This window comes from Nelumbo nucifera, chromosome 4 (genome assembly GCF_055504915.1).
Source record: "Nelumbo nucifera cultivar China Antique chromosome 4, China Antique-T2T, whole genome shotgun sequence".
In the NCBI taxonomy this organism is placed as follows: Eukaryota; Viridiplantae; Streptophyta; class Magnoliopsida; order Proteales; family Nelumbonaceae; genus Nelumbo; species Nelumbo nucifera.
Window position 1 is genome coordinate 39,385,508 of NC_142652.1, and position 26,081 is coordinate 39,411,588.

Sequence of the window (26,081 nt, forward strand, 5' to 3'; positions counted from 1 at the left end):
TGAGGAGCAGATCCAGACTCCATAGAGTAATGGCATTTTCACTCTAATAACCCATTGTGCATGCAATGTTTTAAAAGTTGTTCTGAAGTCCAAACCATAGCATCTTATATTCTTCTACTGAAGCGTTGGAACACGTTGAGCTTCAATTCACATCAGCTTGGTCAAGAATCCAGATAAAAGGCCATTACCTAATGTTGGTCGATATTAATAGACTAGGTGCGGTCCTGACCTTTGGCATTTTTTTCCCACATAATGCGCCTTCAGACTCAACCTGTGTTCTCACTTCTCACGTTTGTCAACCCGATATTTTACCATTAGACAAGCAATGGCCCCTTTGGTCCAGTATCCAGATGTTGTATATTAAATTATTAATATCAACTGAACTGTTTTAAAACCTTAAAGTGGGCAGAAGCCCATACGGTTCAAACCAAATGATGGAACTTCTCATTCAATGACAATTCAGCTTTTAATTGAATTTTTTCATTTTTTCTGATCCTTTCCCAACCCTTTACAGTGCATTATCAATTTGAACTTTTGAAGATTGATGTAAGTTGATAAATGGATTAAACTGAACCTGCTCCAATCTCAGCTCCCTGTCTGATCTACTGATTGTTAATACTGTACCTTGAAATGATCTTGACCACAGAAAATAGTATCTTATGATTTTCAAAAGTATAAACGAAAAAATTATCTGACCCCCTCATGTCACCATAAAACAATTTCAACTGAAAAGGTACTCTGTAATAATTGTGGAGAAAGCACTTCTTGCATGGTTGCACCTTGCCCCGCAGTGACCTTCCTAACATGCCACTTGTGCTATAACCAGAGATTGAAATATCAGTTTTAGTGTGGCAAATGGGGAACTTGCCTGTGATGCCTACTTATGGGTGGTGGTGCAATTAAAATCTGGAACTCTTTACTATGAAAATCATTTTCCAAGTAGCCTTCAGATCAGTGGCTCATGCAGGTTTCCGCAGCAGCAAAGCCAAGAGATAGCAAAGGGCTGAGTCAACAGAAGACAGCGCAATGATAAGCAAGGCTACAAGCACAAGAGTGAGGGTTGCAGTTTTCAGCTGCAAATAATAAAAAGAACCTGGTTAGAATACAAGTTTTCATGTCTCATTTTGCTGCCCAATCTGAACATCTGAAACAAAAAAAAAAAACTGAATATCTGGAAATCTGCAGGATCCATATTTGATCTGCCAACCCCAGGTACATTGAATACAATATTCAGAGTTGGAACTCCTTATGTCTCAGCTAGCACAGCCTCCTCTTCCCCCTTCTGGCATCTATTTACCCTCACCCTCCAGATCTCTATTTACCCCAGGTACGATGAATACATATTCCCGGGAACACCTGATCTCTATTTACAACATGCCTTGCCAATGCATCAGCCATGCTGTTGGCTGATTTGCATACCTATTTACACTATATGATTCTGCCCCTCCCAGCAATTTTCAACCTTTCTCACTTTTTCTTGCAACACAAGCTATGATGTTTCTTCAGGCAACAAAACTATGAGGTTTCTTCATCCATGTCGTTGGCTTATCTGCATACCCTTTACACTTTGCCTTACCAATTCAGTAGAGGGGTTTCCTAATTGAATTGAACTTTGGATGGGGATGGACTAAAAGACTAATCCAACACAATTGGCCTTAACAGTAAGACCTATGGTTAACATGTCACAAGATAGATAAATTCTTCAGAGGTTACTCTATTTTAATAAGCAATTTACATACATAAACACAGGAGAGAGAAAGGGAGTGAAGGGATTCATAAAACTTGCAGTTACCCACCTTAGCAGTGAAGTTGGAAAAAAAAATCACCCAAATATATTTGTTTGCTAAAGGATGGCATGGTCATGTTGTTTGGGAGGGGTAATATTGTAAAGCCCAGTTTAATAATTAATACTCTCCTAATTTGTTAAGGTTTTAGACAAATTGTATAGTCTATAGTGGTAGTTTTTTATTATTTATTGTTTAGATAGGAAGTGGGGACCACAGCACTCTTGTTGGGTCATTTTTTAGCAGTTATTTTAATTGTTTTATGTGCTAGCTGCCCTATAAGGGCATATTGGTCTTTGTACTTTTATTATTTTAGACTATAAATAATAGTGAAGAGGGTGGCCAGTATTATTGCTCTCCTTTCTCAAATCTCTTCTCTTCCTTTTCTCCTTTCTTCTCTTCTTCTTCAAGAAAAATTCTTTTCTTTTACAGATTTTTTATTTCAACACCTTTCTACTTGGTATCAGAGCTCAACTAGGGTTTCTTGAAGTTTTTTCCATGCAGTCCTAGATCAGCTGATTGCATGAGGACATAAAGGGTTGATCGATCTACTTCAGATTGCCTAGTTCTTGGATTTTTTGGTGTGATCTAATCATCAGGAGGGTGATCTATATTTTGGCATCAAATTCAGGAAGAACTAGAGTGCGGGGAAGAGTCCTAGTCAAATTGGACTCTTCAATTTTGATATGATCTTGGGTGCTCGAATATTGTATAGGGGGCGGTTAGGTTTCTAGAATTTTCTAGGCCTTCTAGAGTGGCCGATTCCCTTTTCTCTCCAGTGGGAGACGGTGGGAGGAGAGAGATTTCTCTCTGGATAGGGTTTTCTTCTTTCTAAAAGGTTTGTTACCTTCCTGTGTGAGACCGATTTGACCTTGGAGCCTCTCTACATAATTATTTTCTACTTTTGAACTGTTTGAAGTAAAATGGAGAGTTGGAGTACCGAGCAAAAGTCCGCCAGTAACATGGGTCTATGTGTTGGAGGTAGTAGTGATATTTTTACGTCTGGAATTATTACTATAGTGAAGTTTGGTGGTACAAATTATCTAGAATAGGCACAATCAACCAAGATGGCCATTGGTGCTCGTGGAAAATTGGGGTACATCACTAGGGAGGAGAAGAAACCTGATATAGATCCCTCCCGGTGGGTACAGGAGAATTACATGGTAATGACCTGGCTGTGCAACTCTATGTTACCTCACATTGGTAAATATTTTTTTGTGGGCTAATATTGCAAAGGAGATTTGGGATGAAGTGACTAAAACCTATTCCCAGAAACAAAATATAGTTAGAGCTTATCAGTTAAGGAATCAGGTGATTAGTACAAAAAAAGGAGATAGACCTCCTGCCCCTATTTCTCCGTGTTGAAAACTCTTTGGTAGGAGATCGGCCACTTAAAAACTATGGTTTGGGAGAGTATGAAGGATACAACAACCTATCAGGGGTTGATAGAAAAGAATAGGGTTTGAGTTCTTGGTTGGGCTAAACCTTGAATTCGACATTGCCAGGCAACATCTTTTTAGAGAAAGTGTGACTCTTTCTCAAGCTTATGCCTTTGTGTTTGGGGAAGAGAGTAGGAGGAATGTCATGTTGAGACAGCCTAGGATTGATCAGTCAGCTATGGTCAGTACAATTAAATCTAAGCCAAATGGAGACAGGGAGAATAGTGAGGCTAGGAAGGAGGACAAGAAGGACTTGGTGTGTAACTATTGCAAGAAGACTAAGCATACCAGAAACACCTGTTGAAAGCTTTTCCCTCATCTCGTACCAGCTCGAATCAAGAACAAGAAGGGAAATGCGAATGTGGCAATTACAGGAGGCCCTTCAATACCCCTCTCCCAAGCTGATCTGGAGTCCATTGCAGCAACAACAACGAGGATTGAATTAAAACTATGAATAACTTATGAGTAAGAAGGATTCAGCTAGTTCTAGTTCTTCAGATGGGTAGAGCAGTGCAAGAGCCAACCATACTACTTCCTTTGCTCATACAAGTAGTTCATATACAGTTGCAAATCATGTATCCACCTCAGGTTAGGAGGGACTTCCCTGGATTATAGACCCAGGAGCATCTAAGCACATGACTAATATATTTATCCTCTTTAGTTCTTACCAGTTGTGCTCTGGTAGAGATAGTTACAATAGGTGGTTATCATATTCCCATTGCTATGAAAGGAACAATTAGAGTGATTAATGACATTACATTATCCTCTGTTTTACATGTCCCTAAATTCCACACTAATCTTCTTCATTTTTTTTTTTGATTGGAAACGGTAAATTCATTAAATAACTTTAAAAATAGCTTTCCAAATTTAAGTACAGTTGTCAACCCCTAAGTAGGTGTTGAGCCCCCAGTAATCTTTCTTACAGAGCTGCCCAAAACATACTCTCCCTCACAGTCCCTTGTTTAGCCAACATGTCAACTAAACCATTAGCTGATCTCCTTGTCCATTTGAAGCATGCACCGATCTCCCTTGTTATATTGTGGATTTCCCTTATGGGTTGTCTATAAATCCAGGCTCCCAACTTACCAAATTGCAGCCACTCAATCAACAATTAAGAGTCTCCCTCAATCTCAACTTGGTGTAACCTCAACTGTTTTGCATATCTTACACCTTGAAGCAAGGCCATCACCTCCGCTCTCAATGAGCCCCCCACTCCTATTGGTCTTGAAAACAAAGCCACAATTCTGCCATTTTCATCTCTGAAAACTCCTCCTATACCTGAAGGGCCCAAGTTACCTCTTGAACTCCCATCGAAGTTCAATTTCACTCTTTGTTGTGTTGGTGGGAACCACAATTCCTGCACAATAGGTTTCATGGAAGTTGTAGAAGCCACCACTTCCCAATTCCTGTAAATATCTTCAGCTGAGAAATCTTTAAACAAATCCAAAGTCTTCAACCAATGAATAGTTATAATAATTATCCTTTCTACAATTGCCTCCTTGGATTTCTCCACACCTTTAAAGATTTTATTATTTCTTTCTTCCTAAACTGATCATAAGATGGCTGCTCTTGTGGCTCTCCACATTAATCTTCCACACTAATCTTCTTTCAGTAAGCTCTCCAATAAAAAATTTGAACTGCTCAGTAACCTTTCTTCCTGGTAATTGTGTTTTGCATGATCTGGAATCAAATAAGATGATTGGGAGTGGTCATGAGGTGAATGGAGTCTACCTTCTAAATGAGATTCCAAGACATCAAAGCCATCAAGTTAGTAGTAGCAGTAGTACTGGAGCAGAGTCAGTGAGTTGGATTATGCTTGGGCATAATCGTTTGGGTCATCTTTCTTTCATTTCATTGAGGTTTTGTTTCCAAAGTTGCTTAAGTCTATTTAGTTGTCTAGTTTGGAATGTGAAATCTATCAATTGGGAAAGCATTGAAGACATTCTTTTAAACCAAGTAATAAAAGAAGTTCATTTGCTTTTGATATTGTTCATACTGATGTATGGGGTCCTTGCCACATTTCTTCCATGGGTGGTTACCATTGTTTTCTCTTGTTTGTGGATGATCATACACGGTATTCTTGGATATATCTGATGAGATCATGTGATAAAGTACCCATTTTGGTGTGACGGTTCTACCAAATGGTTCTCACACAATTTGGAGTGAGGACTAAAAGTCTTCAAATCAAATAATGCTAGAGAATACTTTGAGAAGGACTTGTCCTTATACTTTTTGGAGCATGGTGTGATTCATCAGAGTGGTTGTGCATACACACCACAACAGAATGGGGTAGCAGAGAGGAACTGTATTCCTTTGAGAATACTTTTATAGTGTGTACCTCAATTCCTATTCGTTTTTGGGGGGATGCAGTTCTCACAATCGTGTATCTGATTAACTGTGTTCCTTCACGCACTTTGGGGTTTAAGGCACCTTTCAGCTTGCTTTTTCCAGATGGGGAGATATTTCATATACCTTTGAGAGCATTTGGGTGTATCTCCTTTGTTCACATTCTTGGTCCTCATCGCAAGAAATTGGACTCTATGGCCAAGAAATGTGTTTTCCTTAGGCATGCTCAAAATCAAAAGAGGTATTGTTGTTATAATCCAGTGTCAAGGAGCAGGTTTGTAGCAGGTTTGTCACTAGATGTTACCTTTTTTAAGTCTTACTTCTTTTTCTTGGGTAGTTTTCCTCAAGGGGAGTGTTTTGGGGAGAACTCACAACCTGTCCCTCTTCTGGTGTCATTTGTTCCTTAATCTAATCCACCTATTCCACCATCAGCAACTATAATCTCATTGTAGGATCCACTACGACTAGCCTCACAGGTCTATCAGCGCCACCAGAAGAGGGTTGACTCCACACATGCTTAGATCGAAGAACTTGCACCACTCTTCATCAATCCATCTGAGATCTCAAATTCAGCTGATACAGTTCCAAGTATTTCCCTTGAGCCTGAGCCTATTATTTCCCCTGATAATGATGTTTTTGCACCTAACACTATTGTGGCAGTTGATCCCTCTGATCTTGATCTTCCCATTGCACTCCACAAAGGGAAGAGAAAGTGTATAACCCATTGCATTTCACACCATCTTTCCTACAATGCCTTAACACCCTCCTACCGTGCTTTCCTTTCTTCCTTGGATTTTGTGTCTATACCTAGGAATGTCAGTGAGGCTCTCCCTAAACCTAAGTGAAAACTAACTATGCAAGAAGAAATCAAAGCCTTAGTTAAAAATCAGACATGGAAAATAGTTGATCTTCCTACAGACAAAGAGACGGCCAGATGCAGATGGGTGTTCACTGTGAAGTACAGGGCTGATGGCAGCATAGAGAGGTACAAGGCAAGGTTGGTTGCAAAAGGGTATTACACAGACCTATGGTATTGATTTTTTTTTAGAAAAAAGTAATGTAAGTTTATTCATCATAAGCAAAAGAAGGCTGCAATTCAGACCCAAGAAGCCAATCTGAAAAGCAACCAAAATTACAACCTCCACCAAGAGCAAGACTGAAACAAAACAGACATACTAAGATCTCTGAATTCCCCAGATGTGGAAATCCAAGAGATCAACTTGCCCACAACTTTCTGAATTACATGATCAACATCCTTATACCTATTACAAAAGATTCTACTATTCCTTTCAGCCCAAATGGACCACAGGATTGCAGCTGGAATTGTCTTCCACAAGCTTCCCTCTCTTACTAAGACCTTTCAGCTTCCAGGAACACAAGTGATCCTTAACTGATCTCGGCAAAACCTAGTTAGCACCCAAAGCTTTAAGAAAATGCAGCCAAATCTGTAGAGAAAATGGACAATGAAGACAAAGGTGCTCCGTAGATTCTTCAGCGGTCCCACAAAGCACACAACTTGCATCCAGAATTGGAATACCCCTTCTCAACAAGTTAGACCTGGAAAGACATTTATCAAGGGCCATCGTCCAGAACAAAAAGTTGGCTTTTGAAGGGCTCAGAGGGTTCCAAATCTGCCCAGCAGGGAACTCAGAACCTCCCACATTATCTAACTTATCAGCCATGGATTCACAGAAAACACCCCATCCGGCTTCCATTTCCAACACCACAAATCCTCCCCCAGCACATCAATCTTCTGAACAAGAAGCAGAGACATCAGCTCCAAGAAGTCATCCAATTCCCAATCAAACAAATTCCTCCTTAAGAGAGGGGACCAAGACACTGAACTCTCATTCAATGATAAGTAATCAGCCACAGTAGCCTCCTGATTGACTGCACATCTGAAAAGGCGAGGGAAGGAACTAGCAAGGGGCTGTTTAAACACCATTTGTCTTTCCAGAATTTTGTTCTATCTCCTTTGCCACACACACACTGAAATCCCTTCCCAAAGATAGGAAAGCACCTCATAATTCCTTTCCAGAGAGAGTTGCCCCAATTTGGAGGGGGATCTCTCATTCTCCAATTTCCCCAATCAACCCCATATTTTTCAGCAATGAGAGATCTCCACCACGCATTCCTTTCAACTGAGAACCTCCAAATCCATTTGCATAAGAGAGCAGAATTAAAATTCTTCAATTTCCTGATTCCTAGATCACCTTCCGCTTTAGGAAGACAAACTTGGTCCTAATTAACCAGATGGACCTTATTGTCCTCCTCCCAAGCTCTCCAAAGGAAATTTCTCTGAAGTTGTTCCAACCTTTTAGCCACACCAACCGGGATAGGGATAAGGGATAAAAAATAAGTTGGAAGATTTGAGAGTGTACTTTTGATCAAGGTTACCCTTCCACCAAAAGAAAGGTATTTTGCCGTCTAAGATGCTAGCTTTCTCTCCATTCTCTCAATGGCAAGATCCTAGATCGAGGAAGAGAGCTAGTTAGCCCCCAAAGGGAGAGCCAAATACTTCACAGGAAGATAATCAATCTTACATGCCAAGACCTCAGCACATTCCTCTATATTATCAACCGGCCCCACTGAAATGATAGAGCTTTTGTTCAAGTTCACCTTCAGACCAAACACCACTTCGAACCATATTAAAAATACCAAGGATGAGATTCAATTGGGACGAAGAAGCATCCAAGAAGCACAATGTATCATCAGCAAACTGGAGAATATTAACCTTTTCTCCCCCCAGGCAGATAGCAAAGCCTTCCCAACTTCCATCATCAACTGTCCTTTTACAAAACAGGGTCAGAATTTCCATCACACGTATGAAAAGCAAAGGAGACAGAGGGTCCCCCTGCCTCAGCCCCCTAGAACTATCAAAAAAACCTGCCGATTGGCCATTGATCAACACTGAGAACTTAGGAGAGGAAGTACAAACTTTAATCCAATTCCTCCACTTTTGCCCAAAATTCATATGGTACAGGACTAAGTCAATACACCTCCAATTAACATGATCAGCCTTCTCAATGTCCAACTTGCAAATTAAACCTTGAACTCCCTCTCTTCTTGAGTGAATTAATTCATTAGCAATGAGGACTGAATCAAGCATTTGTTTACCAGGAACAAAGGCACTTTGATTGTTAGAGATGACACTTTCAATCACTCCTTTCATTCTCTCAGCTAGGACTTTAGCCAAAATCTTATAAAAACTGTGAAGGAGGCTGATCAGCCTGAAATCTCTCACATTAACCGCCCCTTCAATTTTAGGGATAAGAGTGATGAAGGTAGTATTCAAACTTCTCTGGAGGGAGGCATTCACATGGAAAGCCTGAAACACATTCATGATGTCTTGCTTAACCATATCCCAACATTTGATGTAGAACAAATTAGTAAGGCCATCCGGGCCAGGCGATTCATCAGCCACCAACAAGAGAATGGCCGATTTAATTTCCTCCTCCGAAAAAGGCCTTTCAATAAACAACTTTTGCTCTCCACTTAGCTGTTTAAAAGGAAGGTTTCTGGGAAAGGGTCTGCAAGCCCAAGATTCTGTATAGAGATGTTTATAAAAACTTATTGCCACCCTCTTTATATCTGCATCAGAGCTCCCAATCTTGTCTTCCCATTCCAGCTTAGAAATAGAAGATGCCCTCAACCTGGCATTAGCCATTTTATGAAAAAATTGGGTATTTCTGTCCCCCACTTTCAGCCACTTCACTTTAGCCCTCTGTCTCCACTTGATTTCATCCTCCACTGCCAATTTGTCATATCTTTGCTTAGCTTGGGATCTCTTAATCCTACTTTCCTCTGAAATAGGGCCAACCTCTTCAGCTGAATCCACTTCCTCAATGATACTCAACATGCTGCCCTTTTCAATTTCTGACTTCAAGGAGAATTCCTTCCTCCAGATTTTTAATTTCTCTTTAACTGTTCCAAGTTTTCTGGCCAAAATAAATAAGCCATACCTTCCATTTGCAGCCCACTCCACACATGCTTCAAAATTTGGGATAGGTTTGCCTTTTCAAACCAGCAATTCTCCATCTTAAACGGGGCTTTGACATTGTCTCGTGTTAGCGTAGGGGTATTTCTGTCATTATACCTTGATTAATGTTGCTGATCTGTAAGGTTGTGTTGGAACAAGTGCTCTTAACTTAAGTAAGGGCACATAGGTCTTTTCAGTTATGTTTTAATAATAATATAAATACTTATTGGCCGACTGGGAGAAGTCAAGTTGACTCTTTCAGTTCGAACCAGAATTCTCTCTTCTCTTTCTCTCTCTCTCTCTCTATCACCTTTTCTTCTTCTACATAACTGAACTCAGTCAGGCCGAACTCTAAGGCAGACCTGAATTCTATCATGGTATCAGAGCATCTTGAATCTGCCTAGATTTCTGCTTGCCTAGGGTTCATTCTTTGCGCACCCTATCTAGGGTTTTCCTTTTTCTTTTTGTGTTCGATTGGAGATAAGGGAGAGGGCTGAAAAGGAGTGATCGCCCTCTTCCCTTAGAAGTCTCTATGCCTCCAGTCAGGTCGTATGTGGTCGGTTGCTGTGATTTCTGAGATCGCCCTCTCCTAGTAGAGGAAGAATAGAGGGCCGAACTGTGTGGGCAGTGGCTGTTGTGTGTGCAACGGCTGTTGTGTGTGAACTGCTTTCCTGCTCGTATGGGTGTTACTTCAACGATAAGGTAAGAGATTTCGGTGCATGAAATCTGTTATGGATTAAATAGGAGGTGTGTTTCAGACCATATGCTAGGGTTTCGGCCAGTAAGTGCTAGGGTTTATGCTGGTTTCTTTGTGCATTTTGAAGGAAGAGATATGATCATATAGTGGTGAGATTTCAGGTAGTTGTAGGAGTAGGGTTTGTGGTGTGAGCACACTTTTCAGCAACAACAAGTGCTGAAATCAGTGTGACAGGTTTGATCTAGGGTTTGTGGTGTAAAGAGCACACATTCCAGCAACGATAAGTGCTGCAATCAGTGTGACAGGTGTGACCTAGTGGTGTGTAGTGTGCAGATCTCGGTGATAATAGAATTCAGCAAGTGGGCAGAATTGGTGATAACATAATGGGAGACAATAATGATTATAAACCTAGTGTGATGGTGCCTACAGACTACCTGAATGTTCAGATGACCTCCATTAAATTAAATGGAGAGAATTATGTACCTTGGGCTAAATCCATTGAAGTCTTTCTGAAGGCAAAGAAGAAGGTAAAACACATCAGAGAGGAGAAACCCTCCTCTGATTCTCACGAGTATGAAGATTGGGAGCAAGAGGATGCTCAGATCATCACATGGTTGTGGAACAATATGGAACCCAGGATTAGTGTGAACTTCATGTTCCTTGATATTGCCAAAGATGTGTGGGACCATGCGAAGAAATTGTATTCTTGGCAGGACAATACAATCAGAGTTTATCAGCTTTATCAAGAGTACTTTAACCTGCAACAGGGCAATCAGAGTCTTGAGGAGTACTATGCCAACATGAGGAACATACGTAATGAGTAGAATGTCTATCATCCTCTCACTTCTGATGTCAAGATTCAGCAACAATAGAGAGAGCAGCTTGATGTGACAAGATTTTTTGTGGGACTAAAGTCTGAATATGAACTAGTACGGGCTCAGATATTAGGGGGATCAGCTCTTCCGTCCCTAGAAGAGGTATTTGCTCGACTCCGGAGGATTTCTATCAGATCTACTGAGAACTCTAATATCTCAGATAGATCTGCCTTTGCTGCATCGAGAGGCCATGGTGTTAGAGGTGAAGCTCAGGGAGCTCAGTCTGGCCGTGGTGGTGGTAGTGGTTTTGCATATGGCCGAAGTGGCAATGGTGGGCCTACTCATAACCATGGTGGTGGTCGTACTGGGAGCAGAGATTCAGGGGGAGCCCGTGGTAGAGGACGTAGCTCAGGCCCGAGGAAGTGCACTCATTGTGGTATGGATGGACATACCATCAACTATTGTTATGATCTACATGGTCCTCCCTCAACCTGGGCCAATCATGCCGCGACCGGTGACTCAAGTTCCAGCTTTAGACAAGAGAATCATTCATCTAACCAGATGCCTCCTACATCCACAGATGGTCCCATGAAGGAGATGGTGAGTGTTCCCCGTGATGAATATGAGAGGTTTATCCAATCACAGCAGAACACGGCGACTTTTGCTCACTCAGGTATGGCTTGTCTGGCATCTACACCCAATCCCTGGATCATTGACTCTGGAGCCTCCGATCACATGACTGGAACTCAGGTGTATTTTCCTCCTTATCTCATTGCTCAACATCACAATCTGTCACCCTTGCTAATGGTTCCACATCCTCAATTTGTGGTGTTGGTAATGTTGACCTAGATCCTGTATCCCTCTCTTCAGTTCTGTATGTTCCTAAATTGCCTTTTAACCTTATATCTGTTAGTAAGCTGACCAAATCACTTAACTGCTCCATTACCTTTTATCCTTCTATGTGTGTTTTTCAGGATCTCAAGACGGGGATGAAAATTGGTGGAGGGCATGAAGCAGGTGGACTGTATTATCTTGACGGTGGTGGTGGTAGAACCTCAACAACTCTCCAGTCATCTCTTTCTCCTCTCCAGTGGCACTGCCGATTTGGTCATCCATCGCTAAAAGTCTTGAAGTCCTTGGTCCCGTCCTTGAGTCAGCTTTCTGTTTTGGATTGTGAGTCGTGTCAGTTTGGGAAACACCATCGTGTTCCCTTTAGTTCTAGGGTTGATAACCGTGTGTCGAGTCCTTTTTCTTTAGTTCATTCAGATGTTTGGGGTCCTTATAAAGTGATGTCATATAATGGATACAGATATTTTGTCATTTGTGTGGATGATTTTTCAAGGATGACGTGGCTCTATTTAATGAAAGAAAGAAGTGAATTGTTTACCATTTTCCAAAAATTTTATGCTGAGATTCGTAACTAATTTGGTACCCACATCAAAGTTTTTCGTTCTGATAATGGCCGTGAATATTTATCCTCATCATTTCAGGAATACCTGGACCAACACAACATTATACATCAGACCTCGTGTACCTACACCTCACAACAAAACGAGGTGGCTGAAAGAAAGAATCGCCATCTCCTTGAAACAGCAAGATCCCTAATGCATCACATGCATGTTCCCAAACCCTTTTGGAGTGATGCAGTGCTTACCTCTTGTTTTCTGATTAATCGGATGCCCACGTTCATCCTTGATGGTCATTCTCCATTTCAGGTCTTGTTTCCCACTTTGTCTCCGTTCCCTCTTACGCCGAGAGTTTTCGGGTGTGTCTGCTTCGTCCATAATCTGGGTCCCGGGAATGACAAGTTCGATGCCCGTTCTCTCAAGTGCATCTTCCTTGGCTATTCTCGGACCCAGAAAGGGTATAGGTGTTACCATCCTGGTTCTCGATGGTCCTTTGTGTGTGCTGATGTCAGTTTCTTTGAGTCTACTTCATTCTTTTTGGGGTCCGGTGATGCTTCTTCCTCCTCACCTCCTCCTCTTCCACTTCCCGTTGTCGATCCTCCTTCCTTTGTTCCAGTCGTGACCAAATCCTTGCCTCTGGTGCCACCACCTGTTGAACGCCCACCTATCCGTCATGTGTATACACATCGCCCACGCGCACCAGCTACTACTCCTCCGGCTACATCTCCGTCGATGGATCCGGCACCAGACCCGCACTTAGCATCTGAGCTTGATCTACCCATTGCTTTGCAGAAAGGTAAACATACTTGCACCCTTCATCCCATTTCTAATTATGTTTCTCTTACTCACCTTTCCGCTTCCCATCGCCAGTTTGTTACCTTGTTATCATCAGTTCTTGTTCCTAAAGATGTCCAGGAAGCCCTTGCCTCTCCAGGGTGGTGTCGTGCCATGGAAGAAGAACTCTCAGCCCTTCATCATAATCATACTTGGGACCTCACTGCTCTTCCTCCTAGGAAGCAAGCTATTGGTTGTAAATGGGTTTATACGGTTAAGTATCTGCCTGATGGTAGTTTTGAACGCCTGAAAGCGCGATTAGTTGCAAAAGGGTACTCCCAAACCTATGGTATTGACTATACAGAGACCTTCTCACCGGTTGCTAAGATAGGGTCAGTTCGTGTTGTGATCTCTCTTGCAGCCATGTATGAGTGGCCACTATATCAGCTTGATATCAAGAATGCCTTTTTGCATGGTGACTTACTCGAGGAGGTCTACATGGAGCAACCTCCAGGGTTTGTTGCTCAGGGGGAGGATGGTAAGGTGTGCAGACTAAGGCAGGCTATATATGGGCTTAAACAGTCTCCTCGAGCATGGTTTGGTAGGTTCAGTGAGGTGGTAAAGAAGTTTGGTATGAAACAGTGCAAAGTTGACTATTCTGTATTTAGTCATGACTCTCCGGGAGGAAAAATACTGTTAGTGGTGTATGTAGATGATATTGTTATTACTGGGAATGATAACATTGGTATTGACAGGCTGAAGACTTATCTGCAAGATCACTTTCAGACAAAGGATCTGGGTAAACTGAAATACTTCTTGGGGATAGAGGTAGCGAGATCCAAGTATGGGATTAACCTGTGCCAGAGGAAGTATGTGCTTGATTTTCTAGAAGAAACAGGCATGTTGGGTGCCAAACCAGCTGAAACACCCATGGACACAAATATCAAGCTAAGCAGTGATATGGGTGAAGTGTTTGAAGACCCTGGCAGATACCGGCGACTTGTGGGCAAACTGAACTACCTAACCATCACCAGACCAGACATCTCATTTGTAGTTAGTGTGGTAATCCAGTTCATGCAAAAACCCCTGATTCCTCATTGGAATGCAGTTCTGAGAATTGTGAAGTATCTAAAAGGGGCTCCGGGTCACGGTCTGATATACAAGAGTGGGGGAAAACTTGAATTAGAAGGATATTCTGATGCTGATTGGGCCGGGTCTATGTCTGATAGGCGGTCTACTACAGGCTATTGCACATTTCTGGGAGGTAACCTGGTAACATGGAAAAGTAAGAAGCAGACGGTTGTGGCAAGAAGCAGTGCAGAAGCAGAATATAGGGCTATGGTGCACACCGCTTGTGAATTAGTGTGGCTAAGGAACCTTCTACAGGAAGCAGGGTACAACATTAACACTCCAATGAAGCTCTATTGTGATAATCAGGCTGCAGTTCATATCTCCTCTAATCCAGTGTTTCATGAAAGGACCAAACACATTGAGGTTGACTGTCACTTTGTGAGGGAGAAGGTGCTGAATGGAGAGCTAGACACTACACATGTTAATACAGGAAATCAGTGGGCTGACTTATTTACAAAAGGCTTGAGTCGGGGAAGAGTGGACTACATATGTAACAAGCTATCATATACTCACCAGCTTGAGGGGGAGTGTTAGCGTAGGGGTATTTCTGTCTTTATACCTTGATTAATGTTGCTGATCTGTAAGGTTGTGTTGGAACAAGTGCTCTTAACTTAAGTAAGGGCACATAGGTCTTTTCAATTATGTTTTAATAATAATATAAATACTTACTGGCCGACTGGGAGAAGTCAAGTTGACTCTTTCAGTTCGAACCAGAATTCTCTCTCTCTCTCTCTATCACCTTTTCTTCTTCTACATAACTGAACTCAGTCAGGCCAAACTCTAAGGCAGACCTGAATTCTATCATCTCGAAAGCCACAAATCAACTGAATTAGACAATGGTAAGAAACAGGTCTAGGGAGAGCAACCTATCTGAAATCAGGAAACAGATTCTCCCGACTTTGAGAAACCAAGAATCTATCAAGTCTCACCAAAGTAGGGGAATCTTGATTATTTGTCCAAGTGAACCGACTGCCCTGAAGAGGAAGATCCAACAACTCAAAACTGTTAATAAAGTCTGCAAACTGGAGCATCTCTCTAGGTCTCCTACACCTTGTATTCTTATCATCAGCATAAAGACAGACATTAAAGTCACCTCCAATCATCCAAGGAATGGACAAATTGGCTCTCACCCCTGCTAATTCCTCCCAGAATTCATTCCGACGGATTCTATCTGTAGGGCCATAAACGTTTGTTACCTGACAGACCTCATCATTTGTAAATTTCAGCACCAATAAAACTGAGAAATTGCGAATCTGAACAGAAACAAGACTGCAGAAAGATGGGTCCCAAAGAGTCACCAAGCTTCCTGCACTACCCACAGCCATTTTTGCTTTCCATCTGACATCACCCTCTCCCCAAATACTTCTAACCGTAGCAGCATCCATAAAATCCAATTTGGTTTCCTGCAGCAAGACAACCTTTGAACCCGACTTCTTCAAAGAAGCACAAACCGCAACTCTCCTTCCTGAACACAAAACCCTAACATTCCACGAAAGAATTTTCAAATTCAGCTGAACCATAACAAAACAGCAGTAACAGACAAGCAACTCCCAACCTGACCTCAACACTTCTTCCCTCCTCTCGCCATCCCCTCACTGCACCCTGCCCTATCGTTCAACCCCCCAAATTAACATCATCAATTCCCTGTTCCTTTTCGAATTCGCTCCCCCTTTCTTCGCCGCACTCTTCCCTCTCTCTAACAGAACCCTATGCTCAATCCCCTCCAAAAACTTGATAGTTTCGTCCTCCAACCCCTCCATCGAAACCCCCAAGTATTTCCCTAAACCCAGCAGTTTCGAAGTTACCCAGGTTGAAGACGGATTATCATGTTGCAATCCACCTTGAAGAATCAGGTTGGGAGTGTTACCTCTAAGTCATCTAGCTGAACAGCACTCCCATTACACTTCTAGGAACCACCTGCTTTCTCCCTCCCTTCCTCTCCACTTCTCTAAAAACACTCCTCTCCCCTCTCCACCGAACCAGTAGAGTCTACCACCACTAAAGGCTCGGCTTCCACAATATTTTCTTCCATTCTCGCCACAATCAATTCCTGTGAATCCTAGCATGACCTCACTTGCTGATGAGGAGAACGAGAACACGAAGGTCTGGGAGATTGGTTAGGCCTGTCGTGATCACCGCCCCTGCCGAACTACTCCACCCCCTGCATATTTTGCATGCGCCTACATTCAACGGCTTGAGAACCAGTACTGGAACTAATGGGCTTCCCGAACCCAGGGCTAACCACCTCTTTTCTTCGGTAAAGGGACCTAGGCTCACTTAGAGCTTTCGGCCCAGACCCGTTATTTGACCCCCATGACTGGCCCCTACCCATATGTAAGTGACTTAGTTGGAATTTCTGGGTTTCTAAAAAACCTTCCTGCCCTTCTAATAAAGCCTCCTGACCCGAACAGGACTCGAAGACCGTGCTCTGACACAAGTCTTTACCATAGTTCAGCGCATACTCCTCTGCGGTGGCCACGTTTAACACTCTCATGCACTCCTTGATTAATTCTTTTAAATCCAATGCCCACCCACACATCCCTTTTTCAGAAATTTGAATTCCAACCTCAGGGCTATATCTAGAGGACCCATCCTGACCCTTCATCTCGTCCGTGATCAGATGTTTCGGCATACAACGCGCCCTTTCCTCTTCTTCTCCATCTCTGGTCACCGGAAAGCGCTTAGGTGAGCCGAAAGTAGCATGGGTTTCCATACAGGGAGTCCGCAACTGAGGAGACTCGTCCACATCCTCCACCAATATGGATTTTGCATTGTCCACGTTCACCATCCTCCGAACCTGCTGAACTTCAACCCCCACTGGTCCCCCTTTCCATCTACTCACCAGCCACCACCTCCACCCTGTTCGGAATACTTTCCCCTCTACGGACCATCATTCTAACCCATTCGCAGGTAGCGATTTCTGAAGGGAGTGTCTGTTTTAATGAAGCCCCCACAAACATCTCCAATTGCTTTGATAATGTTAGGGCACCATAGGAGTGGGAGACCAAAAGCCCTAATCCAAATGGAATCTGAACAGTCCTTCTCATCTTCAGCTTCTGGGTAGAAACACCCCGCACTAGCACCCCACCAATCCAGAAGAAGAGGGTTTCTGTCCATCTGCCATGGCCCTTGGTGCAAGATCCATTCCGCCTCAGTACTCGAAGGGCAAATGAACAAAAATAAGTCATCTGCCATCTTCTTCACCTTCACACCCCATACCCCCCTCCATGTTCTAGCCACCCATGCTTCCACCTCTCCGGCTTCCACCCCCCATCTGAATCTCCCCACCAAACACTGCTGCAGAAAATTCCTTCTTGCTTCCACCGCTTGACTTTCTGTCATCACCACTAACTTATTTTCCCACTTTCTCACCTTCGCAGTACCAATACGCGGCCAAGCACCTGCCATCGTCACCTTACTGTAAGATACTTTAGATCTGGTTCTCGCATCAGCCCCACCTCTCCGAGACCAATTCCCAGCCTCCCATCTCCTATTTCCACCCGGATGGAACTTGGAAAAAGATCTACAAGACATCGCAAACCTTTCTCAAGGCAGCCTCACCATTGCAAACCCTGAGGCGAGCCAATAGGATCCTGTTTGAGCTGGCATTGTTTTATTTATTTTTTTATTAGTAACAGAATCAAAATTTATTAAAGAAATAATGCATGTACAAATCATGGGTAGCCTCGGCTACCTCCCTAAACAAACAAGAAGAACCTTAATATCTTTAGTCTTGCAACTGAGCGCTAGACCATTAGCCGATCTTGGAGTCCACCGGATTATCAACTGCATATCCCTTGAAAACCTTCTAACTACCTAGAGACTTTTGCACTAGTTGCTAAGATAAGCTCAGTTCAGATTCTCTTGCCCCTAACAGCTACCTATTCATGGCAAGGTTCAAAGTATCGATACGATACGCATATCGGCAGTATCGTATCGGTACTTAGAAACGCCCAAAACACTATTTTCTTTTTAGTTTTTTTTTTCAAATTTTGGTTTTTTGGGAAGCTAAAAACATGTTTTTTATTATTAAAAAAAGTTGGGGTTCTGAAACACCAAGAAATAGACGTTTTGGAACATATCTCTTTCAAAAGATACGATACGATATGCCCGATACGGGGCATATCGTATCGATACTTTAAACCATGATTCATGGCCTTTATTCTAGCTTGATGTTAAAAATGCTTTCCTTAATGGTGATATGCAAGATGAGGTATATATGGACATTCCAACTAGTTTTTATGAGAATATTGGTAAGGGAAAAGTTTATAGGCTGAAGAAATCACTATATGGTTTGAAATAGTCACTTAGGGCATGGTTTGACAGATTCAGAGGAGCATTTATCCATTTTGGGTACACACAGACTCAATCCAACCATACTCTCTTTGTAAAAGGGAGAGAGGCACTCTTGTTAGTATTGATTGTATATGTAGATGATATAATTGTTACAAGAAATGACCTGAAGGAGATTGATGCACTTAAGAAGTCACTATAACAAGAGTTTGAGATCAAGGATCTAGGTGAACTGAAATACTTTCTAGGGATTGAGGTTGCAAGATCCAAGTATGGGATTTTCATCTCTCAAAGGAAGTATGTATTGGATTTACTATAGGAGACTAGGAATCTAGGAACTAAACCAGCCGATGCTCCTAGTAACCCAAATCGTAGAATTAATGCTTTCGATGGTGAGTTGGTTAAGGATGTGGGAAGATATCAAAGGATGGTAGGTCGGCTACTATATTTATGTATGACACGTCCAGACATCCCCTATGTTAGTGTTGTGAGTCAGTATATGCATCCTCCTTGGGTTCAGCAATAGGAAGCCATTGAGAGGATACTTGCATACCTAAAGAAGCATCTTGGCAGAGGGATTCTTTTCTCAAACCATGAAATTTAAAGTTGGAGTCCTACACAGATGCATATTAGGCAGGTTGCATAGATGACAGGAGATCTACATCAAGGGTATGCACCTTTGTGGGAGAAAACTTGGTCTCATGGAAGAGTAAAAAACAATCAGTTGTGGCTAGATCAAGTGCAGAGGTTGAATATAGATCTATGGCTCATGGTGTTTCAGAACTCCTTTGGATGAGATCTCTACTAAGTGAGGAGCCCATGATGTTATATTATGACAACCAATCTGTAATCAATATCACCCACAATCCAATTCAGCATGACAGGACTAAACACATTGAGGTTGATAGGCACTTCATAAGAGAAAGGGTGACAACTGGAGAAGCCTACTTGCCTTATGTTTCCTCTGAACTACAATTGGCTAACGTCTTCACCAAAGGGATTGCAAAGAACAAGCTTGAATACAATCTATGCAAGTTGGAAATGTGTGACATTTACTCCCAACTTGAGGGGGAGTGTTGAGATTTTAGACAAATTGTGGTCTATAGTGGTAGTTTTTTATTGTTTATTATTTAGATAGGAAGTGGGGATCACAACACTCTTGTTGGGTCCTTTTTGAACAGTTATTTTAATTGTTTTATGTGTTAGTCGCCCTATAAGGGCATATTGGTCTTTGTATTCTTTATTATTTTAGACTATAAAAAATAGTGAAGAGGGCAGCCAATATTATTGCTCTCTTTTCTCTCTCAAATCTTTTCTCCTTTCTTCTCTTCTTCTTCTTCAAGAAATGTTCTTTTCTTTTACAATTTTTTTTTATTTCAGCACCTTTCTACTTAATCAATTGCATTCAGATCTACGAAGCGTAGAAACTTGACTTTGTGGACATTCAATTGAAAGTGTCTCATTATCACACCTTAAAGTAAATATGTTAAGCATATCATGGAAGCAAAAGCAAGAACCAAAGTTTCACAAACTGTTTCTTGTGATGAAAAAAGACCATTCGGTCATTTTCAATAATGAAGAGAATGTGAAGGATATTTCCCCCACTTGCATTGGTAATTATACTTGTCACAACCTTTGAAGAATAGCAACAGGTTCTGGTGGTGTTAAGTTCCAAAATGGCTTTTCTTATGTAACAAACCAAATTGTTTTGCCAAACTGTGACCTAGCCCCTTGGCCAGTTTGGCCATACCCTAAGAATCAGAATTCATGAAAAACCAATCAAAACTGGCTGACGGTTTAACTGATGAACCAGTCTCAATTTTATATAACCTTCCAGGTCAATAAATGATGGAATTTCCAAAATGCTAATGGCAAGACTTGAACCCCTGACCTTTTATTCATGTGAAATGTCTTGTTACCATTAAGTCATTCCTTTATTTGTGTTTATTTATGCCTCTTTAATGTATACATTGCTTTAATATATACATATTTTAAAGAAAACAAGAGTTCAAGAGGCTTGAGCCGTAGTTATTTGCTTTAAAAAATGGGGAACTTGCCATCTATCCACCACATTCAAATGTAGCTTTATTTGTAAAATAGTATATATAGTATTTAACAATTTATGTGATATATACTTTATCATGGTTCAACCTCCGATTTGACCACGACTGAACCTCTGACTCATGAACCTCTCCCCTTGCCTGGTCTGGTTTTCTGAACATTGCATATTACTCTTTCTTGTATTAATTACTGCTTATCTGAAATTTTCACCATGCAGGCAATAATTACAAAAAATGAATGAGAGACTACAAAAACCCAGACAAGTCTAGCAAACCATTACGGGTGAAAAATCACAAAAGACTTGTAAGACCATAGTAATGTCTAGAGATCAAACTTGGATTACATATGAGAGAACATTCAACAGGAAACAGAGTTCAAACCCATGAGTACTTTCCAAACTATAGATTATGTGGAATTCAGCGAATAAGTAATCAAAAATCTTCTTCCAGAAGATAATCAAGCTATCGCCAGTATGATCAATGTGATGAAGCAATGACTAATTGGTTTGGCCTCTCTAGTAGATATGATGACTAATTGGTGCCTAGGCACTTACTAGCTCATAGAATGCAATCTCATAAATAAGTTAATATAGATTACAAGTATGCAGGAAAATAATTATTGAGCATCTAGTTTATAATTTTTGTTATGCAAATATAAAAGAGTTAGAGTGGATAGGCTAGGAGAGGAAATTACAGCCTTTATTTCCCAACTGGAGCTGCTTGGTGATGTGTCCACCCATTAGAAACACCCTAATTTTAATTTTCAGGGTATCCTCAACAGATGACTAAAGAACTATGGTATGCTACCATAAGGATTAAAAATATCCTATCCTCAACAGATGACTAAAGAACTATGGTATGCTACTATAAGGATTAAAAATATCCCCAATGCCTGCCTATTTGCATGTTATATTTGACCAGAAAAATCAATCTCCAACAAAAAGAAATATTGATAGAGCAGGAATTGGCTGTAAAGAAGTTTGTAACATCGATCCTGATCACAGAAATCCATCTCCACAGGAATTCCAGGGAACCTCATGTTATCATTATGGGATAGAAAATTAAAAAAAAAAATAAAATAAGAACCAGACTTAAAGAAGGAATCTCTTCTTAATAGAGTGTGAAAGAAGTCCCAAATAAGAGATAGAAGATTTAAATTGGACAGGGAAGCCCACTCTCTCCACAGATAGAAGAAACTTTGTAGCTAGAAGATAGTTATCAATTAACAACTTGCTCTATACAAAACAGAAGGCTGTTATTTTTTCTATACTCCAGGATTTTAGGTTGCCATAGCCAAATTTAAATGCATACATTGTACAACATGGAAGAATAAAGAGATGACACCAAATGTAACACAGAAGAAAAAAACGAGAAATGTAAAGAAAGAATATATGCTGACAACCCTTACAATTCTGAAAGTAGTCTATGGGTGAAAAGGCTGAAGTGGACATCAAACTGCGATCAATCATTCACAGATTTACTCATACAAACCCATCTTGTCAGCCACTTCACCTCTTCTAAAGAAACCTCTGAAATGCATGGATGAAAAATATATGACAAGCCCCAGATCAAAGTTGAAATTCTAGAAAAGGATAAGAGTATTTGCAGAAATTAACTTGCAAAGTCCCACCCTGTCGGCCACTTCATAATTTCTGATAAAACCTCTAAAAGATAAAGCATTTTTAGTCAACAAATAAAACCCCTGAATGAAAACAATGACCCTAGAGTACAATATTAAACAAGATGCACCCCCAACCAAAAACCTCCCTGAGTTCCATTTCTGCTATCCAAATTTAAGATGGATTGAAGAGTCAACTACAATAAAAGATACCAAAGGAGTCCTAAGGGGTCATATGATAGCAGCTGAAATGGCTAAACCGAATAACTTGTTACTTTGCATAATAGTGAACAAGTTTTAAGGAGGTTGTGAGTTTCTAAATGGTTGGAAATGAAGATAGGTTGCTTACTATAAGATCAAATGCTTCATTATTTAATTATTTTATCAACTACAAGTCTACAAGACAAAGCAATAAGTCATTTAGTTCTGCCACTTCAGCTGTTATCAAACAACCCCTAAATAAGAAATGGGTTTTAGATAACATTTAAAATAGTTAATGAATAAAGAGGAAAAAATATAACCATTTCACCAGTGGCAGTCACAATAGAAACACAGTAGCAAGTTGTTGGGGTAGATTTCAAAGAATAGACAATTGCAGTGGGGAGTGATAACAGGGAAAATGAAGTTCATAATTAACATTCACTAGGCTCTAGAACTTTGTAGTAATCTTAATGAATATATAAATATTTCTATAATCTGTTATTGGTATATAGTAAATAGCTTGGACTTTGAACTTCAGATTTATATTTTCTCTAACATGTTTGTTTATCATTAACAGATATAGAAACGTTATCCAAAGGTATTATCGGCATAGATATATGAATCTCCCAACTGGAGTAAAGTTGAGCCACAAAACTCACCCACCCCATATGCATAAAAGACTCATCAGTCAACCCTAAGAGTGCAGACCTCCAATACAATTCAACCCAATCTCCTCCCTCTATTGCAAGTGAATCTGCTAGAGTGTTGACTGATCTTCTAACCCATCTAAAAAGCTGTTCATTCTAGAGACCAGAGATCTAGTCTCCATAATAAAATGTTAAGAGCACTGAAAAAGGTGAAAACCTACTTTATCTGTCATAATATGGTCTGGTTTCTATTCCTTTATGACACCAGGCTGAATTAATATTTAATTTTTGTTCCTTCTTCCTTGGCACCCCAGTTAATCCTTTTGATGCAGAATTTTGTACCTCCAATCTGTAAGAAGGCAGGTCAAGTGCAAGTCGTACACTATGGTTCTTGGAATTTCTTAGTTCTTCATTCCCTTTCTTATTTCTTCTTACCCTAATTTATATCCAGTTCTTTCAATTCCATGAACTGGGATACTTATTGCTGCCAAGACCATGTCATGCAAGATATCTTATGGTATACAAACAAAGGTAATCCTCAAACAGTTCACAATTAAAAATAAGATAAGAATCACCAAATAAGCAACAAAGTAAAAGAAAATCACTAAAATTCCCTTTTATTCAGCACATTTAGGCTGTGTTTGGTTTGAAGGAAAAAAGGTAGGGAAAGGAAGAGAAAATTGTACAAACCTTGTATAGGTTTCCCTACCTTTTCCTTCAAACCAAATGCAACCTTAAAGAAACAAGAAGAATTTTATAACAATAGAAAAATGGGTAAAGGCCTACCAGTACACAGCAAATGTCACTAAGGGGAACCAATAGTATAGCACAATTATGCAATCCAAACAATTCCTAAACTGTAGAACCCAAAATGCTTCTCCAGTTTATCACATAACGTGATAAATGAGGCATGCTCTTTTGCAAACAATCCCTACAATCACTATTACAATAAAATAAATGCTGCACCAAAAGGCTGGCCAAAGTAATGGAATACCAACCGTGCCTTGAAAGCTTGGCCACTCTATATACCTCAGCTGACCAGGCTGTTCGGCCAGAAACACAAACAAGGATTTCAAGGCCCTGCAAAGAAAATAAAACAATGGTTACTTGCAGAACACAAACGACAAACCTTCAGTCAATTCTGTCATTTCTTCTGCAATTCCTCCAAATGGGTTATCAATTTTTGAGTTCTGTATTTCGTTTGAAGTAGTAATGCAACTGTTTAACACGTAAGTATTAAAAGATACAGTACCAGTATGCTTCTTTAGTCAGAGTTAGCCAATAGGGCTCTGGACGGTAATCGTCAAAACTCGGTTCTTGATAGCTCCTTCCCGATGAAGTAGCACATTTGATAAGGGTATGCCGCCCAAGAAAATGTCGAATCCATGTTCCTGATATCTGTTTAAAGATGAAATGAACAAAACCCAGAATTTCAAATCTGAAACTTTCTTGCATACCAATTGGCTTGAGAGAATTCAAAGGGAAAGCTACCCAAACTAACCCGTCCCGCCGCAATTCGAACTGAATTAGAACCTATGAATCTGGTTCCATTGAATCTATGATTGCTAATAGGTAGCTTAGGAATACGTAGACAACCCAAACCTATACAAGGAATGAATAAGAGATAAGTATATTATCCTTTTCCACTACAAAATTCACAGCCAGAATGATGGAGAAAATAAAAAGAAATAAAGGAAAGAAGGTAGAACCTGAACTTTCTAACATTAACCCAGAAATCATCATCGTCTGTATTTCCGAGATCAATTTCTTGTGTAGAAATACAGAAGAAATGAGAAAAGCAAAGAAGGTAAAAGAAAGATGAAAGGTGAGGGACTGAGGGACTGAGGGACTGAGGGACTGAGGGAATATGCTTTGAACAGTCGGTACTCGCTTAAAGCCTTAAATTGCACAAGTTTAGACTTTAGAGTGCAACTTGGGCGGGCTCATCTCGAACCTGGATCGACCCAAACAAGGCTACGATTGGATTTTCAGTCTTAGGACTTAGAGCCCAAAGCACTATGCTTTGATGCTTTCTATATTTTCGGGCTGGGCCCGGACCTAACTCTTAGATTGCCAAAGCCCGGTCCAAGCTTAGGCCGACCCTAACCCAGCCTGAACTTGGCACGATTACGCATATATCTTTTTTGACACACGCCCAGTTACAAATGCATACATAGAGAATGCATGGGTGCTCATAAAAAAACCGAATCGAATCAAGCAGACGGAATTGAAAAATACAGTTAGTCAAATTGATCGATTTAGTTTTGGTTTGGCATTTTTGAAAAATCGAAGGATCAGTTTAGTTTTCAATTAACTTACGAAAAACTAGCACTTAATCAACCGATATATATACATATATATATCTCATATATTATCTATATTATGTATATATATCATACATACATATATATGTATCATATATACATATATTATATTTATAATAATCTATTTACAATATATAATATATTATAAATATATTACATATTATATATAGATATTTATAATATATGTTATAAATATAAAAAACCAAAGAACCAAATCAAACAAAAACTGAAACTAATTAACTGGTTAATCGGTGATATCGGTTCAGTTTTGATTTGGGGATACGAAAAATAATAAGACTGTTTCGATTTCAAAAAAATACCATGGTTCGATTAATCAAACCGTGAGCACCCTTATGCATGCATACGTATGGAGACTTTAAAAAGAACGACATATATAGAATATTATTTAAATAATGGTGCTAAATGGGTTTATCATTGACATTTGAAATAATAATAATAATAATAGTAATAATAATAATAAAGAAAAGTACACCACCAATTGATAGCCAGTAGAAGGGATGAGAGACAGAGATAAAAGTGTGAGGAACCTAGTAGAATCAATGATAT

General features: G+C 40.4%; 1 protein-coding gene across 1 annotated transcript; it reads right to left on the bottom strand.

The window, feature by feature from the left end:
- Nucleotides 1–541: 541 nt before the first annotated feature.
- On the bottom strand, nucleotides 542–25,066 carry LOC104607241 (uncharacterized). The gene is made up of 5 exons (XM_010272815.3): nucleotides 24,900–25,066; nucleotides 24,692–24,792; nucleotides 24,443–24,588; nucleotides 24,189–24,270; nucleotides 542–1,073 (listed from the first exon to the last, which is right to left on the bottom strand). The coding sequence occupies exons 1-5, from the start codon at nucleotides 24,931–24,933 to the stop codon at nucleotides 960–962; spliced, it is 477 nt and encodes a 158-aa protein (XP_010271117.1). The 5' UTR covers nucleotides 24,934–25,066; the 3' UTR covers nucleotides 542–959.
- Nucleotides 25,067–26,081: the final 1,015 nt, after the last annotated feature.

Bases quoted from the DNA above. Each gene is read 5' to 3' on its own strand.
- LOC104607241 (XM_010272815.3), bottom strand. From the start codon at position 24,933: ATGATGATTTCTGGGTTAATGTTAGAAAGTTCAG. The intron at 24,589-24,691 runs GTTAGTTTGGGT...ATCTTTAAACAG, and splicing joins TTCGAATTGCGGCGGGACGG to ATATCAGGAACATGGATTCG. The intron at 24,271-24,442 runs GTACTGTATCTT...TTTTCTTTGCAG, and splicing joins CTGACTAAAGAAGCATACTG to GGCCTTGAAATCCTTGTTTG.